The sequence below is a fragment of the Aptenodytes forsteri genome, unplaced genomic scaffold (assembly GCF_000699145.1).
Source record: "Aptenodytes forsteri isolate BGI_AS27 unplaced genomic scaffold, ASM69914v1 Scaffold82, whole genome shotgun sequence".
NCBI classification, from domain to species: Eukaryota; Metazoa; Chordata; class Aves; order Sphenisciformes; family Spheniscidae; genus Aptenodytes; species Aptenodytes forsteri.
The window spans coordinates 4,158,971-4,178,183 of record NW_008795490.1 but is presented as its reverse complement, the minus strand read 5'-3'; the positions used below and the strand labels follow the sequence as shown (position 1 = coordinate 4,178,183).

The 19,213-nt window shown below is 35.4% G+C and overlaps 1 protein-coding gene across 4 annotated transcripts in view; it reads right to left on the bottom strand.

Annotated features, from left to right (window-relative positions):
• SCAF8 (SR-related CTD associated factor 8) overlaps positions 1–19,213 on the bottom strand; it is an 85,045-nt gene that overhangs the window by 33,310 nt on the left and 32,522 nt on the right. For 3 of the 4 annotated variants that reach the window (XM_009281425.1, XM_009281427.1, XM_009281428.1), the window contains 8 exons: positions 18,006–18,106; positions 16,244–16,357; positions 15,412–15,568; positions 14,120–14,250; positions 12,380–12,524; positions 11,647–11,727; positions 10,820–11,041; positions 7,818–10,177 (listed from right to left, as the gene is read on the bottom strand). In XM_009281425.1, the coding sequence (XP_009279700.1) occupies positions 8,481–10,177; positions 10,820–11,041; positions 11,647–11,727; positions 12,380–12,524; positions 14,120–14,250; positions 15,412–15,568; positions 16,244–16,357; positions 18,006–18,106 (2,648 nt within the window). In that variant the 3' untranslated portion in view covers positions 7,818–8,480. Of the gene's footprint in view, positions 1–7,817; positions 10,178–10,819; positions 11,042–11,646; positions 11,728–12,379; positions 12,525–14,119; positions 14,251–15,411; positions 15,569–16,243; positions 16,358–18,005; positions 18,107–19,213 lie in introns of those variants that run through there. The other variant, XM_009281426.2, reaches the window with a different exon arrangement.

The window sequence follows — 19,213 nt, the reverse complement described above, 5'->3', positions numbered from 1 at the left end:
CGTATCAGAGACAGCATAAACTGCTATGTTTATGTGTGAAAAATGCCATTTTAGTTATGTTCTTCAACATGCTGGAACCAGACTATCATGACAAAAAATATGCAATTTTGGATAAAAATTTTATTTCTTTTTTTACATGTCATCCATTCTTATTTCTATTCTAGTTAATACAGAAATGTAAGAACTTTTCATTGGAGAAGGAAATTTATTGAGAAGAGTTAGGCAGCGCATTCTAAAATGAAATAAGAAAACTTTATTAACCTAGCGCATTCATTTTTCTTTAAATCAGTTGAAGAAAAAATGCTATTTAAATAAAACACAACCTTTCAAAAAAGCAGTAAGCAGACGGGGAAGAGAAAGCTGGAGGACATAATGGATTCTAAACAAAAGAACAGTGACTGTGTATTACAGGGCTGCTTCATGTGCTGCAGTGAAAAGATCTACTTAGAAGTACGATCATTTTGGGAGGGCCAGAAGGTAAGACCAATGCGTTTTAACTAGCTTTAATTTGCTTGCTTTCTTTCACTCCATGAATTTCCTAGCACAGGACTAGACAAGTATAGCGCTTGCAATTTTTCTCAGTACAATCTACTTCACCATACTCTCAGAATCTCGAAACAATCTTTATTAGGGCTCCCTGCTCATAAATACTTACACAGGGAAACAGGATTTGAAAGAAAAAAATCATCCCTATTGAGCTTAAAAACAGTAGAAAAATCAATGAAACTAGAACCAGATCATCTTCTACCACCTGCTTTTCTAAAGGCCACTGAAGAAACTGAGAGACACAAGACAAAGCGTTGAAATTCTGGACACAATGAAGCCAATAGCAATGTCCCACTGGTAAACAAGTGAGGCCGTATATCACATACTGGTTTAGTACTAAGACTGAAGCAGTGTTATTTTAAAGTCTCTAGAAGTAACATGGAAGATAATGTAATAATTTTCATCAAGAAAACTGTATTTTCTACAGATAGCAGAAAGCAAATGATACTGTAGCTAGGACTTTCCAAACCGGGATACTATGGTGAAATGCACCCTTTTAACTACTGAGATACTCAAAAGTAATCAGTAATTATCTCTGTACTAAGTAGACATGCCTCAACAGCCATGCTTCAGTTTGGTGGTTCACACAATTCAGTAATCTCCTCTTTTGATTTCTCTGATGGTTTTGCCCCAAACGTCATCACTCCCAACTTCTCACTAGCTGTCTGTGTCTGTATTACAGTGATGTAATACATATGATGTATTACATATTAGACAAAATACATATGCATTCATCAGAATATCCTCTAATCAGTGTTCAGAGTGGAACCTTGAACAAGGTCAGTATCTGGACTGGGAGATAACACAAACAAGGAACAAAAAAAATCTTGGATTTTACAGACACCTCAGTTCAGCACATTCCTTGCAAGTGAGATAGTTCTTTATCATGCTTTTACCTGGGTTCTGCAGTATCTACTACTTAAAAATACCCAAATAGGTACATTAACATTTGTATCAAGTTATTTCTCCAAGAACCTTGTAATCTTACAAATATTTACACCTTCCTGGGTTTTGTGGGGTTTGTTTTTTTGTTTGTTTGTTTTGTTGGGGTTTTTTTGTTTGTTTGTTTTTAATTAAGGTACAAGCAACATTAAGAAAAATGCTCAGGACTACTTAAATTCTTTGGATGCTTGCTTGTTAATTAGTGAATATTTAATCAGAACGTGTGCATTAACTTCTATTAAATCTAAAAGAAAGAAAGGTTTATTCATGCTTTGTAACTGAGGTTTTACCTGATTTCAAACTAGGCTAACAAGCTATTGACTCTGAAACATTATCTATCTACTGATTTACATATAGATCCAATCTGTACAGCATTTTTGGTGTCTGCTAGAATTTGCCATTTCATGCCACTTTCCTGTTTTCATAGTGGTTCTGATCATGCAATGAGGACTGCAGGTTTAAAGCATGTATAAAGTGTACACACAGAAACTGCAGACAGTATGCACACAAAACTTAAAGACTACATTTCAGTATTTTGTATAAGTAGCATTTATCCAAATCACGTCAAGATTTTACATTCTAATAAAAACAATGGGTGCCTCATTCATTTTATCAATTCATAGAACTACAGCCCATCAAGTTCATATATTTAATATGGTGAATTTTTTAATCAACATGAAATTTGAGCAGATGCCATTGTTTTGCTTTTAATAAGTAACAAAATTCCAAGTTAATCAGCAAGCATTTCAATTTGTTTTCAGTATTTTACTTTTAATCACAGGTAGCTTGAACAATAAGGTTCTCAATAGTGAGTTACCTATATTGGTACTCATACTGTACAAGAAATCCATGAGTTTCAAGAGAAAGACTTATGATGGTCCTAGCTTTAAATATCTCCATTATGCAACTGAATTACATAATTCAAAGGTATTTCTAATTTGTGGTAAGAGGAATTCTGTGATGGCACCACTTCTCAAAATAACGTATTGCAAGCATGTGAAAATAAATGAAAAATTAACTGGACAGATTAGTATACCTTTCAGTAAACATTTTTAAAGTTGAGTGTCCATTTAGTATTTATGTATTTACGCTACTGAAATGACAAAGATTTTCTTGAAAAAAAAATCACTGAACCCAAAATTACATTTCAAATTCTACAGACAAAAATTTATGCTTTTATTGATTTTATCCACATTTTTGTCTAAAGTTTGAAATATATGCTCTTTTTCCAGAGGGAAAAACTCAAGGCACACTTAAAACTGCATTTCACTGCATTGCTGAATGAGATCTGATTACCTCAGAAACAGCATAAATCTGAAGTAATTTTTTCCCTTGATCGACTAAAGGGACAATGATAGAGCTTCCTTGGACTAGAGGAAGGTGGGTGGATTTTTATAAAGGACTTTAAACACTAAGATTATTTCTACTTAATTCCTGCTGTTATCAAGAAAAAGCTACATTTCTCATTTTCCCAGATGTAATTGTAATACGATCTCTCCTTTAGTGTGGAAGTGACATTCAGATCCAAAGTCCCTGCATCTATGGCCTATGTGGATCCTACCAATCTACATCTGAGTTAACAATTCTATATCCATTTAATACTCTTCACCTATTAAGGATTTTTTGCACTGGCTTGCACACAATTATAACGCTCCAACACAATTATAATGCTCCAGTATACAAATCAATATGGCTGTGAAGTTTACCCTAGTTTTAGAAACACACATCAAGCCATCTACCTTAAAGAAACTCACAATTTTTCTGCATTTCAGCAGAAAGCTTGATACATGCTAATGTGAACACATATCTGTTATAACACAGATACACAGACAGGAAATCATTCAAGAGGAAAATTGCAGCATTAAAGCATTAAATCAGGAAAGAAAAAATGTTCAGCTAACCTATCTACAGGTTAAAATACTCTCTGACCAGATTTTTTTTTTGTAAAGCACAAAATAGTCCCTTGTCTGAGGGCATTAGTATGATTTCATCTGATAGGAAGAAGAGAAAATTTAAAATTAGCATTAGTGAGTTAACTTTAAAAGAAAAATGACGAAGTACAGAATAAGATTAGTAAACCAGTGACACCACTAATATCACTGTTACTATGCAAGTGCTGAAATGTGCATTTTAAACTTTTAAAAAGAGAAAATACATTCATCTTCAACTGCACAACGTATCTTAACAATCTCTTGATTTTTACAAGTGCACAGACCACTAGTCCTTCCCCTCCTCTAATCTTTGGTAGCAGAGCATCTAAAAGGTACTAAAAGTAGGATATTCAATGAGACTACCCTTTTTCATCAAGTTTGTGCAAGATAGAAAGGAATACAAGAATTATGGCAAATACAATTTTGCAGCTTACCAACTTCAAGAAAAACCCTATTAACAGACTTTCATACCATCCCATCACTGACAAGAATCACTCTTCAGATCCTACACGCGTTTTCTGGAAGTTATTACTCTTAACGAGATGTCATGAATTTTCTTTTTAGTAGCTCTACTTGACTTTTCTTGACTATGAAATATCATGTACATACGTTAATAAAATTCAAAATGTTTATTGAGTACCCAAAGAACTTGTACAGACCAAGTGGAGTGAATAACATGACTAAGATGACCCTTCAAGGAGAAACATAAGGCTAGTTACAATTAAGAGAGTCTTGCAATATGATATTCTCTTTGCCACTGCAAAGTTTCTGCTAATGCGAATGAATACAGTAAAGCAACATGGCGGAAAGATGCTTTTTCCATTCTTGTTCAAATAAACAGCTTCAAGTTTATAAAGAATATCCTGCCTTTATGCCTTTTAAATCAATCTCTCATCTACACAAGTAGATGGCTTCACAGTACACGCTTACTTGTGAAAGCTCAGCACTTGAAAGGAAAATGCGACTAATGTAAAATTCAAAGACTCGGCAATAGCCGTCAACAGGGAAAAAAAGATCCTTTCACTACCTGAATTAACAATAACAAAAAATTGTCCTAGTTACTCTTGGTGACTCCTGATACTCTGAATAGGTTTTAAAATTATATCTGCTCAGCTCCCATTATCAAGAGACAGAAGAAGTCACCCTTATTATTATGTTATTTTTAAAATACGCTACTGAAAATACAAAGAATGACATTTGGGATCCATTTTTACCAGTTTCAAATCAAATGACCCAAAGATTTGAGTTAGGGGAACACGAATCAAGAAAATGAGTACTTTAAGCGTTGACTGGCATAACGTATCCTTGCACAAGTTCAAAACTGCTGACACTGTATTTTGAGAGAATTCTGCAATAAATTGGCTTATTTTATAAATACCTTCTATAGACAGTTATTTGATAATTTTCCAACTATCCTTAAGGCATCCTTAAGTAATGCCTGCACATGCCACACTACAGGCTTGATTACAGTATTCCTGTCTTGCCTTATTCAGGGTAAGAGTACCTTAACTTCATAAATAAAGCCATTTAAATCACTGAAATGGCTTGAAGAATGGTATAGTACTCTACTGAAGCAAAGGAATCTAACAGAATCTATTCCCTTGAGTTTGTAGTAACAATGTGAAGCACTACATATAAAAATGAAAGTGTACCAATATTTCACAGAAAAAGGCTTCAGCAAAGAAATCAAGTCCTTATAGCAAATGAAGGCTGTTTCATCTTTGTAATCTTTATGGACGTAGCATTCTGCTCAAATACAGTACAGTGAAAGATCAGAATCATGGGCTGTTTAAAAACGTAATAAATACATCGAACAACTTATTAATGCATAGGGTTTTCAAGTAAATGTGCATGCCTAAATACACTGTGTTGCCCGCAAAGCTACCTGAAATATTTTTCAATAAGTATGTTACTTATGTAAATAGTAGATCAGCTTCTTCAGTTGCTAGAATCGACACCTTTCATCACTAGAGCAAGCTTTAAACAGGCATAAGCCAGAACTGCTGCCCAAATGCCTGGCTCACGTCTTCTTTCTGTCCCATTCTCACTCCTTCCTTTGCATCAGCAAAAATTACATGTCACTACTGTGAACCACATCAAAGAACTGGTCTGGATCTCAGGACAGCTCCTTTCAGTGCACGTGTTGGCTTACGATGGCTTAATCTACAGTGAGAAAGGAAAGTCTTCACTCAAACTCTGAAAGATTTAAAAATTCCTACTGGCAAGATAAAAGAAACCATATTGTTTTGGTAACATTAAGTCCCTTCTGAGTTTCTGAATATGGCTATTTTGGTAATATTTGTCTGCACGCTACATTAATAAAATAAGAAATGGAACAGTTCTAGCTGTAAACATGATGCAACTGAAGACTGTACAACAAACTTTTATTCTACAAAAAATAAAATAGTTGTTAGAAATTGATCGTATAACACATATGTACAGTAGCCAATTTATTAATGCTTGAAAGATATTAACAAAGATAAAAATCATTAAATAATACATTGTTTTATACCACTACCAACCAAATTAACATCTCTCACCTGGTAATTTACCTAAACCATCCTACTACGAGCAATTTAGCGTACTGCCAGTCCCAGTTTAGAAAAAGAAAAACAGATTAACTTCCAGTTTTAAAGAGGCATTTAACAAAATGTTTGAAAAGGAAAGCTACTGCCAATATGTGTTTGATTCTGAGTACTTATGTGGTCTATGACTGAAGCCTTTTCAAACTGCACATATTAAAATGAAATAAAGAAAATCCCTTAAGTTCATAAAGTACCTTACAGCTACTATTTTGTGCGTTTGGACTTTCACACAACCATATCCGCCTGACCAGAATACTACTAGTAGGTGGTGCAGCAGCATCAGTCAAGTTCTTTGAGCCAGAGTCTGCCCTTGAAGGTACTTTTACCTTAAACATTGTTCATCTCAACTCCCGAGACACGTTCTGGTAATAAACACATCAGCAAGGTCTATTACAAAGCAATAGTTATTTAATGCATACCTCACTACATCCTAATGACTACTACTTGCACAGTAGATAAAGAATCATTCATTCAAGTCCACTCTTTCAAAGGGCTACCTTCATTAAGCTGACAGTTTGTTTACTATCCAGAATAAAAGTCCCTGTGATTGAAAAACTGAACCATGACACAGCATGAAAAAATACCCCACCTCCCAGAGGGAGAGGGCAACACACACATGCGTAACTTGCTTCTACGTTCAAAGGCATGCTTATGCTTTACACTCACGTGACATTCTCATACTTTCATCCCTTTGGGGGAAGCAGAAAGGGAATTAAAACTTGCATGTTGACGCTTGATCAAAATTCTAATCTGAGCTAAAAATGTTTCTTCTACCAAAGGGGCATTCATGTAACAGAATCTACCCTTGGATCCTATTATGCAAGAGAAAACCAACTTTCTCAAAACTGAGTGAAAGGATGCTTTCAGACACAGAATTTTAACAAAAGTTATGTTGAAAGAAGTTGGTGAAATGCACTTGAGTGGAACAAATTGAAAATCTGACATTACCCTACAGCCAAATCTTTCACCACCAATTTTAAGGATACACAAGCAGCAAAGCAGGTGAAACAGGAGAGAATAGCGCTACTAATTTACCTAAGCAGCCAATTCATCTCAACAATTTAACACGAGGTTCTACTTCAATTTAAGCCATCAAAACACAAAGCCCCCCTTATTTCTGTTAAAAACATGTAGGGTTTTTTAGACCAACAACAGCTTTTTACTTTTTGTGCAACATTTCTGGACTTTGAGTCACTAAAAACAAATAACCACAAAGTACTTGAACACTACCCACTATCTATCCAGAATACCAAATATATTACAAAATAAGACAATGCAAATATTTGCTTAAGTTTTGGTTTCATGCATATCCACATTTTAAAAAGTAAGCTAAAATCCTACTGTATATTCTTACAGTATATCATGTTCCACCTTCTAAAAGTAGTAAGAACATCGTAACAATGAGCATGAGAAGGTAAATATAAGCTTGACAGTATTGCAGTGAAGTAAGTTTTGTTATCTTACTACCTCAAGAAGGTGAAAGGCAAATTTTTTACAGCCTAGTTTCATTTCAATTTTATTGAACTGTCTACAATATTCTGTGAGTGCGTGCACATACACAGGCACGCACAGAAAAAGTGGTATCTACAAACAGTTTACACAAATATTTACATACATATGTTATTTACATAAACTAATATGAGTGAATGATTTTCGATGTAAAAACCATATGCTTCTTGCACATATAACTGTTGCATTGGTCTTACAAAAGTAATAGAAACCTTTTGCAACAACTAGCTAAGCACATATCATAGCTGAGTCCAAGTTTTTAGAGCTTGCAGGTTTTTAAAAAAATACAATACCTAGAACACTGTTATCAAACAAATATGCTTTATTGGCATCTAAAAACAAAATGCACCCAACATTAAAATGTACTTTTTCATTTTTTTAAACCCACTGCAGTACGAGGAACAAATGACAAACACTTACTTTAGAGAAAACAGAGACTATAGTGTAGATTTTACAAAATCACTTTTAATCTCTGTGTTATGCTCCTTAAATAACATGGGCCGTTTCTTTTTCTGCCGAATTGTAGGAACATAAAATATCACAGCTTTGTCTATACTTTAAAATTCTCCAGCAGCCTAAAAACACGGACAAGATACACCAGCACCTGTTTTCAAGTATAACAATTTTGATAGCCAACCTAAGGGTAGTATCTAAAAAATTCCATTTTCTTCCATAGGAAGTCTTTGTTTGACAAGCTGTTATTTTATCTTTGTGAAATTAAAAGCAAGTGGGGGAAAGTTTATGCTTTACCAGAGAAATAAAAAAAATGTTTACCTACCATGTTCAAATTAAGAACAGTGTTCTATACAAGTCAGTTGTACAGTTATTTAAGTGAAAGATGAACATGAACATCAGATTAACTTAATTCTGGCAGACAAAAGTGAACTGCTACGGTCCAGTCAGCCATTTATCTATTACAGAGAGATGACAACTTTACAAAAGGTATCTTTTACCTACTGAGTGATGATTATGTCCCCTCAGTTTCTGTGCTTTCTACCACTGGTTCACTTTCTATATCAGCTTCTGTGTCACTCTTCTCTTTGTTTATCTCGACGGAAGATGTCAGTTTTTCATAAAGTTCTGGATCGTCCTGCACCTGTGCAGTTGGTGGCTGACTTTCTGTCTCTGTATTTTCACCGTTTACCTGGGGCATATTATCGGCTTTGCGTTGGGAAGTGGCCCCATCAAAATACTCAAAAACCCGTGGATGTGGAGGGGGGATCCAGTTGTTTGACATTCTGTCTCTTCCAAACCTGTTCCCATTAATTTCTCTGCAAAAATTAAAATCTCTGTCATCCCTATCCCTCTGTCTTTCCCAGGGTCTTCTGCGGTCATCAAAATCTCTATGAGCATCTTGTTCAAATCCTCTATTCCAATTGGGACCACTTCTACTATCAAACCTATAGTTTACATGCCGAAACCTCTCTCTGTCTTCATGGAAGCCTTTAGGGCCGCCATAAATAGGGAAGGCATGGTGCTCTCTTTCATCATAATCTCCTCTCTGTCCCCAGTGCTTGTCTGAATTGAAACCAAAATGCTCTCTTCGACCAAGGTTATCTATACCCGGTCTTCCAAAATTTTCTCTCATGTCTACATGTGGTCTCGCAAAGTGTTCTCTTCCATCTACTGGAGGCCTTCCTATACTCTCTCTTGGATCAACGGGTGGACGTCCAACAGAATCTCTGACATCCACTGGAGATGGTCTGTTAAGATTATCTCGGTTTTCCACTGGAGGAAAGCGATAATCTCTGTCTCCTTCCTGCTGAATGTTATCGCCTCCAAGTGGTAGTCTTTTCTCTGGATTAGAAATGCTATCGATGTTTTGTCTTCCTGGTGTTCCAAAAGGTCTTTCTGTTTGATTAAAAATATCTCCTGGAGGAAAAGGACCTCGAGGTGGCGGGTGAAGAGATGGATCAAGGATTGCTGGAGGGGGAATACTACGCTGCGGTGGCATTCCTGGCTGCATTAATGGAAACCTTGGTCCAGGCGAATGGGGCATTAGGCCTGGACGGATATCTATGAGAGGCATTCCCGGCATCCTTTGACTACTAATATTTAAATGAGGCATGTTTTGAACCCCAGCTGGATGCTGCATTGCCAGAAGTCCAGAACTACTTGAAATATTTGGTGGCGGCACTCCCATAAGTCCAGAACTACTTGAAACATTGGGTGGTGGCATTATGAGAAGCCCAGAGTTGCTTGAGACACTCGGTGGCTGTACTCCTGCCAGAACTCCTGAGCTGCTTGAGACACTGGGTGGCTGCATTCCTGTCAGAAGGCCAGGGCTGCTTGAGACACTGGGTGGATGCACTCCAGCTAGAAGCCCTGAGCTACTTGAGACATTTGGTGGTTGCACTCCAGCCATAAGTCCAGAGCTACTTGAGACGCTGGCTGGCTGAACTCCGCCAGCAAGAGAAGAGCTACTGGAGACAGTAGGTAGCTGCACCCCTCCTGCAAGACCAGAACTGCTTGAAACAGTTGGTGGTTGCACTCCTCCTCCAAGTCCAGAGCTGCTTGAAACACTGGGTGGCTGTACTCCCCCTGCAAGTCCAGAGCTACTTGAGACACTGGGTGGTTGCCCTTCTCCAGTAAGCCCAGAACTGCTTGAGACGCTGGGTGGCTGCACTCCTCCAAGTCCAGAACTACTCGAGACATCACTTTGCACTAAAATGCAGCAACAAGAAGAACAGTTAACAGAAAATGCCAGTGTAACACATAGCATTCAAAACAAAATGCAGCTTCATCCATATTCAGTTAATGCATTCAGTGATGATACTGCTGACAAGGTCTGTCTCAGTTTCTATAATGAACGTACATTATTTTAATCACATTGGTGATAAACAGACATTATGCCACAGAAATTAATGTCTCTACATAGTAAAGAACGAATAGCAGCTTAAAATTGACAAACCCCAAAGCCATCACCCAATTTATGCAAGGGAAGTATTAAAATCTTTGATGTAATTCTGTAAATGTTGTGCTATCCTACCCTCTCCTGCTCCTTTCCATTGCCACTTGTGTAGTAAGAATGCACTTTTAAGAAGTTTCCTAAAGGGCTCCCAGTCTCAGCTTTACTTCTGGAGTCTACAAAGAAAACATCTCTGAGCATAAGCTGCTAGAAATCAATGATCAGATGATGACAAAGATGGTTCCCACCACTCCTCCAACTTAAACTGAAAATGATACCCAGCCTAGAACTTCCTACTCTGTAGTTATTACTGCAGTGGACTACGATCTGCAAAAAAACCCTCAGAAGTATGATGTTTCCTGTTTGCGATCGTATCAGACGATAAAGACATTTCTTACCAGATCTATTGTTTTCGCTGGAAGAAATCTGAAGGTCTGGAAGATGTGATCCCTTTTCATCTGATTCTGGTTTGTTGATTGGCAGAGGATTAAAAACGCTTCCAGCAGATAACGTTGGAGTAGCTAGATTGCTAGTAACTGTGCCAACTGGTAGAACAAGGCTAGTAAAAGGAACATCCTTCATCGTCTCTTGTGCAATTGGTAATGGAGGCTGTACTAAAGCTGTAGAGAAATAACAGAAGTGTATCACAGTAATCATATACTCAAGCCTTCAAGATTAGTTTGGCAGAGGTCAGCTGATAAATCAAAATAAGTGGAATTAATTACTCTAAGTGTTACATTTTTGGATAATAATTTCTTATCCTCAATCAGCACTGTAATATTTATATTTTTGTAGAGACCATGAACTGCAGGCAACCTAAGCAATCAGTACTCTTTAACAGATATTTTTAAACGTTGAATGAAAACAGTTAAAAGGCTAAACAAAAATAAATTATTATAAATTATTCAGTCACTAACACCAAACAGCTCAAGTAACAGATACATCTGTTACAGACAGGTTCAAATATTGAACTATGCATACAAATAATAAATAATTAATTTGTCATAATTTTTTTTTAGTAACTCCACAGTAAGTATCATTTTTCAGTCAACTTGAAAAGCTCTGTAAATCTTTTTCTCAATACCTGCTTAAACCAGCTAAACAATAACTTCTGTTTTGCTGTTTTCCATTACACAGGATTAACTTGCTTTTGATTAAATAAGAAGTAATATATCAAACAATTAAACTTTTCACAACACACAAACACAAGAAGAATCAAACTTACGTGTTGGAACAACTGGTGGGACAACAGGTGGCGGGACAACAGGTGGTGGGACCACAGGTGGAACTGGGGGAGGCATATAACCTATATGGAAAAAAAAAAGACAAATTATTACAACGGAAGCAAATAAAGTTTTGCAGTAAAAGCTTGCCTACATTATTCATCCTGAAAAGCTGCACCACTGAAGACTAGCAAACAACAAATGTATGGGAAGAGGCAACAGTGGTTTCTGTTTTCAAAAACAACCCCATCTTTACTGTAGATGATCTGCATGTGCATGTTTAAAAGTGATTTCTGCCAGCAATATCCAAAGAAGAAAACTAAGAGTTTCAAAATTTTCCAGAGAGATTAATCTTTACTGTAGATGATCTGCATGTGCATGTTTAAAAGTGATTTCTGCCAGCAATATCCAAAGAAGAAAACTAAGAGTTTCAAAATTTTCCGGAGGAGATTAATCTTAAGGATTTTTAAATTTTCATTTTTATTAAAGTTCAAAAAATTTTCTGCTTATTATTATTTCTGCTAATAAATTCTTATTCTCGACAGAACACACTGGTAAAAATAGTATTAAGTTAGACATAAGAAATTTCATACTAGATTAAAATTAAAGATTCAAAGGTCAACTGGCTCAAACAGTAACAGTAGCTGATGGAAAACTATACAAAGCATGATGTACATAGAAGCACACAAACTGAGTATACTCATTACATACTCAACTTCATTTTTACTAACTTACCTGGAGGTGGTTGTGAAGGGTTGAAACTCGCTCGCAAAAAGGGTGGAGGAGGAATTGCGCTATAACCAGGAGGAGGGACAGACATTGTGACAGGAAATGCAGGTGGAACCAAGCTAACAGCAGGCACAGCTGGAGCTACCGGAATCTGTTTTCATGGAAAGAAAAAACAAGCAACTTCAATACTTAACAGTATTCAATGACATTAAAAGAGGGATAAACCGATTTGACTGCAATTCATGTTAAGCACTAAATGTACCAAAGGCTTTGCATATATTCTGAACACCCTGAAGAATTAGATTGCATTCTGAAATGGTACCTACACTACAGGTAAGCAAGGACACTGGAAGAATCCTATGCTATGTTTTGTTTATTCTAAAAAGAACAGAAAAATACATGGTTAAACACTATACTTATTCAAGAATAAAAATTTACCTATGGGAGAAAGGTGAATGCAGAAAGGGAGAGAAAAGGAAGGAAAATGTAGATCGTGTGGCAATTTGAGAGCACTTAGAAAACTGATTCTATTCTCATTAGAAAAATTTACGTATTTTAGAACAGTACTGGAAAGTTGAGTTCAGTGTATGTAATTATAAGGCTAATAATCCTGATGAAGTCCTGAAAATTACTTAGTATTTCTCAAACTTCTGTTTGAGCTACGTTTTTTGATACAGTGCAGCATAATTACAAGTAATTAGCAGCAGAATAAAAGCAATATATATATATATTTAAATATATACTGATCACAGCGTACACTAGGAGATAGTTGAAATAAGACTGAAGACAATTTTTGTGAAAAAAGCGCAAAATTCAATGTAAGTAAATGTGATTGTTAACTTTCACAGTAATTTTACGTCAGCTGTCAATAAAATTTTATTTTATTGGAAATATCTATACACGTTAGGAAAGATAAAACAGTAATAATATTAATACAAAAAATTTTGTATTAAGCAACTGCTTCTCATTTTACAATTTCATATGGTCATTATTAAAAGGATTTAAAGAGTTTGACAAAAAGCATTTGTATTTATACTCGATAAACATGTGTAGTGTAGAATACTCAAGAAAAATTTCTAGCCTTCCACAATATCTTGTTACTGATTGGATGTTAATAAAAATTCTCTGTTTTAGCGGAACGAAAAAAAATACAACAGAGAATCAAAGACTCTCATGAATTACTGCATAAAGAGTGCAACAGCACACTACTTGAATAATCAGATCTTTTAAATATGAGACCGTCTCTATGAAATCCTGCCCCAAATTACTGAGAAAATAATTAAACTATATTAAAAGCTGATATGGGGAAAAGCACATAGGTAGAGAAGAAACAAGCACAAGTGAAAAAAAGTTTATTGCATTGCTTAGCTTACAGAAAGATGCTTTGCTCTGTAAACAAAATACTTTCTGTAAGCTCATTTTAATTTCTCTTTAAAAAACTAATGTGCCAGTATTATTTTTTGTTATTACAATTGCTCTGTCTTCAACATTTAAGCCTTCATTTGAGATTGTACACAAGTTTGCAATATGTTGTGCATGAAACTGAAGATTTTGCTCAACCATGGCAAGTGATTCTACTCTCAACTGATTCTACTCTAAAATATTTCAGAGATAAACACACATGGACACAGGACTTAAGTATTTTTGATTTAAGTACTTTAACTCAGCATTAAAATTTATCTGTATTGATTAAAAAGTTTGCCCTCCAGTTCTGTGGGGTATTTACACACTCAGACCAATACAAACCTGCAGCATAGTGACTGGCTGTGTGTAAGCTTCTGTCTGTGTTGTAATAACTGTACTCTTATCAACTGCAGCACTCTGCGTAGTTTGAATATTTTCTTTAGCAGCTTCTGAGCTTCTGGCTGTTTCCCATTCTTTAAAAAAAGGTATAATTTTAATATAAAAAGAAAATTAATGTGTTATTTTTGTTTAAATACTAAAAAGCCCTCTTCCTTCTTAAACAATAAATTTTAATCTGGTATCTATGTAGAGTCATTACAAATAACTCCCAAACATTATGAAAAGAAGCAAGTGCAATTATTTCTTACATTTTAAAGAACGTAAAATATCTTTAATCACCTGCAATACTCTGTTTCATTATGACTCTATGCAAACTGATTTTTCAAAACTTGCCTAGTTTTTTCACCAATCATTCTGTTAATAATTTGTAATATAGAGTATGCTCCAGTTTTCTAGAAACTGCTGTTGTCAACATATCTGTGTTATCAGCTGGCTACTGTACAATGACAGAGAATCCTCATGTTAAACAAACCTCACACCAACCCCCACTTCTTCCTTCTGCCACTTCCTCAAAAAGTTTTGAAGTATAACGTAGTGAACATACTTCGGTAATGTTTCATGTTTTAATTTTTCTGTCATTTATATTCAATTTTTACTCAAAGCAAGACCGCATTTTGACCTGAAAAATTATTGTCACTATTATGTAACAGTCTTAATAGTCCAGTCATTTGGTGCTAGATCCGTTTCAAGAAAACACAGTACTCATGAATCTTTCACAAATCTAACAAACCTCTCAATTAACTGGGCTTCAGAGTAAGGTCTAACATTACTTGCTTTCCTGTCTCTTCGACTTTATGGAGAAATACCTTAAGGTTCAGCTAAGCTGTGCCTATTTGGACAAGTTCCAACTCCAACTTAAGTCTTACACCTGAATATAAGACTCTTCACAATCACAAGCAGATCATAATTTCTACACAAATTAATATTTTACATACTTGGAAATGAGTACACAGCAAATTCGTAACTGTTTTTAAAAATGCTAACCTTTATTAACTTGCTTAGATTAATTCCCCTTTGTCACTAATTCCTCATTGTCATGCCAATCAATTACTCAGCTACAAAGACAATCTAGATTTCATGATTACAGTGCCACTTATATTGTAACAAGTAGCTTATAAAATTTATGTAAATTGAGAAAGAGTATGTATTACCTAAAACAATAAACTTTCTGAGGATTTGCAATTACCAAGACAGACATATTTTCCTACCAGGAGAATCATTGTTGATGTCCGTACCTGTATTTACTGTCTCCTGGTCAATCATGCCACCTTCAGCAAAGCCCTCCAAATCATCCAATTTTACTTTCTCCCAAGGAATATATGAAACTCCCAGATCCACATCCCAGAATTGCTTGTATTCTGTTTTCACACCTTTATTCAAAGCCCAGGCAATCTGAAAATAAAACCCAACCAGACAATCTGGTTAAATCATATAACTTGTGAACAGAATATTTCAGATCGTTTCCTTCATGTTCCTGTCACTGCAGATCAATCTTCAGTATCTATTTATTAAAGTTTTAACAAGTTTTTAATTTTAAACGAACCTGTAGGAAGTTTACTTGGCCTCTGCAACAACAGGTATGTGGAAGATTAATTACAACAAAAAGCTTAAATTTGTTCTGCATTAATTCTAACATATATGTTGGGAAATTAAAAATACAGTATTTCAAGGACTCATCCTAAAGCATCAAAGAAAGTAGAAAAAAACACAGCATTTAATCATATAGTTAACTCCGTAAGAATACTACCAAATTTAATATCAAGTGATCCACATGGTCAGGTACAGGATTTAAGTTGTTTACAGTCTTGTACTCATCACTAGCATGTACATAAAGTGTTCTCCAAGCATTTCCTAAGTATCAAGTCGTAATTTCATTTTACTATCTTCCATATCACCTGTTAAAAGCTGCATTTTACACAGAGAGGAAAGAAACAATTTACACCGTATTGCTTCATTCTTCTTCTCCATATTGTACGTTTGAATGAACAGCTGCTAAATGACAAATCGTCATATTACAACTGTATTGTATTTGAAATGGACAGCATCCTTAGATTAAAAGCAACTTACCTTAATAATTTTAGACCCAATTTTATAGGACCCAGAACTAAGTTTCTGAAGAGCACGATACGCATCTTGTCTATGAACCATACAGACATAAGCACAACCTCTTGGGGGAATCATCTATGGAAAAAAAGCAATGGTCTTAAAAAGCAGGAAAACCAGTACTTCAGATTACATAACTACACTAAGTGAATACTAATACTAAAAAAGGAAAGGCTTACACTGTAAACAATCGTTACCTTAATCAGCAATATTAACAATTTTGAGCATCAGCAAAACTTAAGAGTGATATTGGCATGGTACTTCAGTTATAACATTTTCAAGAAGCAGCAGTAAGCTTAAGAATGGGTACTAAAAATGACATGAAAGATTTGAACAACATGGAGCAGGCAAGAACTGGGAGCCATACTATTACAGCTTCAGAAAAGCAGAGGTTGCTACCTCTTATTAAGCTCCAAACTCACCATGAGCTGAGCACCAACCTTTCACAGAGGTGCAAACTAGTGATTAAAAGTATCTTGCATTTTTGAAGGGTGAAATTCCTCATTCCTGAAGTGTGATTTCCACTAGCTTTAGTGTTTTATTTAGTAAAGAAAAGTATGAAGTGGCATGTAATCTGTGAAAGTTTGCAAATCATGTATGACAACTGCTTGTTTTAGTTTTAGTCAAGTTATAAAATATAGGTGCGCTTTTATGTTGTTTAGGAGCACACAGTAACATAACCAACAAAAATATTTAAGATGACAGATTTTAATGCAGTTGTTACAAAAATATGTTTAAGATATAAAACAACATTATCCCAGGTACTTAAAGCTTTGTGGAATGCGTAGGATGAACTATTTACAATGTGGTTTGCCTCTGAAATGCAACAGGCACTGGGACGTTATGGTTGTTACATTACTCTCCTTTGAACTTTCTTAATTGCTAGTCCCTGGAAATTACTTAAGGCTTAACTGTCAGACTATAGGTTTTTTTTGACTTGTGAAGCTTTTTAAAAGATTCTGTAATGCCACAAAAACTGTTCCTTATTAATTATATAGCTGAATACATTAACATGATAAGAAAAATAGTAAAAATATTATCTGAAATGAATGAAATTGCATGAGAAGCACTTTAAAACTGCTGGAGCAAGAGACAAAAATCCAAATTTCTCTCATGTAGATGTTATTTTAGGAGAAAAATACTTTCTCTTGAAGCTGAATTACAGGCAACACTGAAGTACTACTCTAAACGTCTACATCTAAATGACTCTAAATCATGAGAAACTATCTCCTAATTATAAGCATCTTTTTAATTGTCACATTTTAGAATAAACACTTGTTTACAGTACAATTTCTTTTCTTCTAAATGTTTTATCCACATTGATTCCACTTAACGAATCCTCTGTATGGAACATAACCAAGAGCAATGTGGATACACATCAGTTTGTGTCCATTAGTCCAAGGAAAAGTGATACCTGCACCGTGCCACGTCACAAAAAGAGAAAAGACATAACTTTTTGTTTGTTAAGACCCTGGTTTAAAAAATTGTGCAAATTGTTAGTGCCCAGGAAAAGCCATTTCAGTACCATGAAGTGCACTGTCTTTAGTGCTTCAAAAGACAGTACATGGAAACCAACAAGCAAATATCATAGCCACAGTTTTTAAACAGTAATAAAAAAAGTCTCCTAAATACAAGCTTAAGCCGCTTAAAAGGAGTTCAGAGGCATAAGCATGTTTAAGTTGCTAGTCTGTAATCCCAGAAAATGCATGGTAACTTGCTTACTTACATTAATAGACTCTATTTGTCCAAATTCTTCAAACAAGTTAGTTAAATCTTGCTGTGTAGCCTTCTTGTCTACTTGACCTACCCAAAGAGTAGTACTGCAAACTGTCAAGAGACACATTCATGTCAATCAAAATACTAGAATGTTAGCTTATAAAATACTCTATAGCATGGATATAAAAGTCTTTACATTTGTACAGAAATCACCGATCAAAAAGCAAGAATAGTAAATCTATTACTGACTATATAGAGATTAAGTACATTAACAAAAATATTAAAAGGTTAAAAGACACCAAACAGATACTCAGTACAAGTGTTCATTCTTCTTGTTTCATTTTCTTTCAAACAAAATATTTGTTTTAAAAGAAATGAAAAAATAAAATTCTGTAGATTATTAGCTAAGGTAAACTGCAGTAGAAATTACTACTAATAATTTTTATTCCATGTTCCATAAAAACGATGCCTGTAGGATTTAAAGTCAGTGTTAACAAAGTAAGATTAAGTTCTAACTGGCTAGAAGTGTATTAGAGAAGGAACTAACTGCAGTATTATGCGCTGCATTTTCACCTGAAAGAAATGGAAACTGTACTTTTACTTTACCTTGAGGAACATCCCAGAAAGACAAACTTGGCTGAAGTCCATCACTGAGCTGAAGATGTCCATGATACTTCTGACTCTTGTCAATTCCACAAGCCCAGATCCCCTACCCCTGTCCCCCTCACCACTGACATGTGAGCTTGAACGTCCTTCTCCCATATGTACATGGTTCCAATTCTTTTGTCTTCCAAATATTACCCAGTTTATGTGTGCAAGCCTTGACAAACTCATAGCAGTTACTTCCACTTAACACAGGGTGATCTACATCAGCAAGAGATTAGGCCAATATTGGTAGTTTTCCTCAAATATCTTACTACCCTGAGTAATCCACCCAGGATCTTAAAGGATCTAAGGCAGAACAAAACCAGACAACCTGGATCTCTTGCGCTTGCCCCATCCTGGACCAAGGAAACATTCTTTCTTCATCATTATCTTGATACATCACACATCCTTCCTGTATCAATCTTGGCGCACCAAACTGGAAACCAGCGTTGTGCGTTCCTCTGTCAACTGACAGCAGTACTCAGTAGTACTGAGAATGACTAGCCTTAAGATTTCTCTTGGACAAAACTTGTTCCTCACATGCTTGTAGATGGCCCTATTGTTTCTCATGGT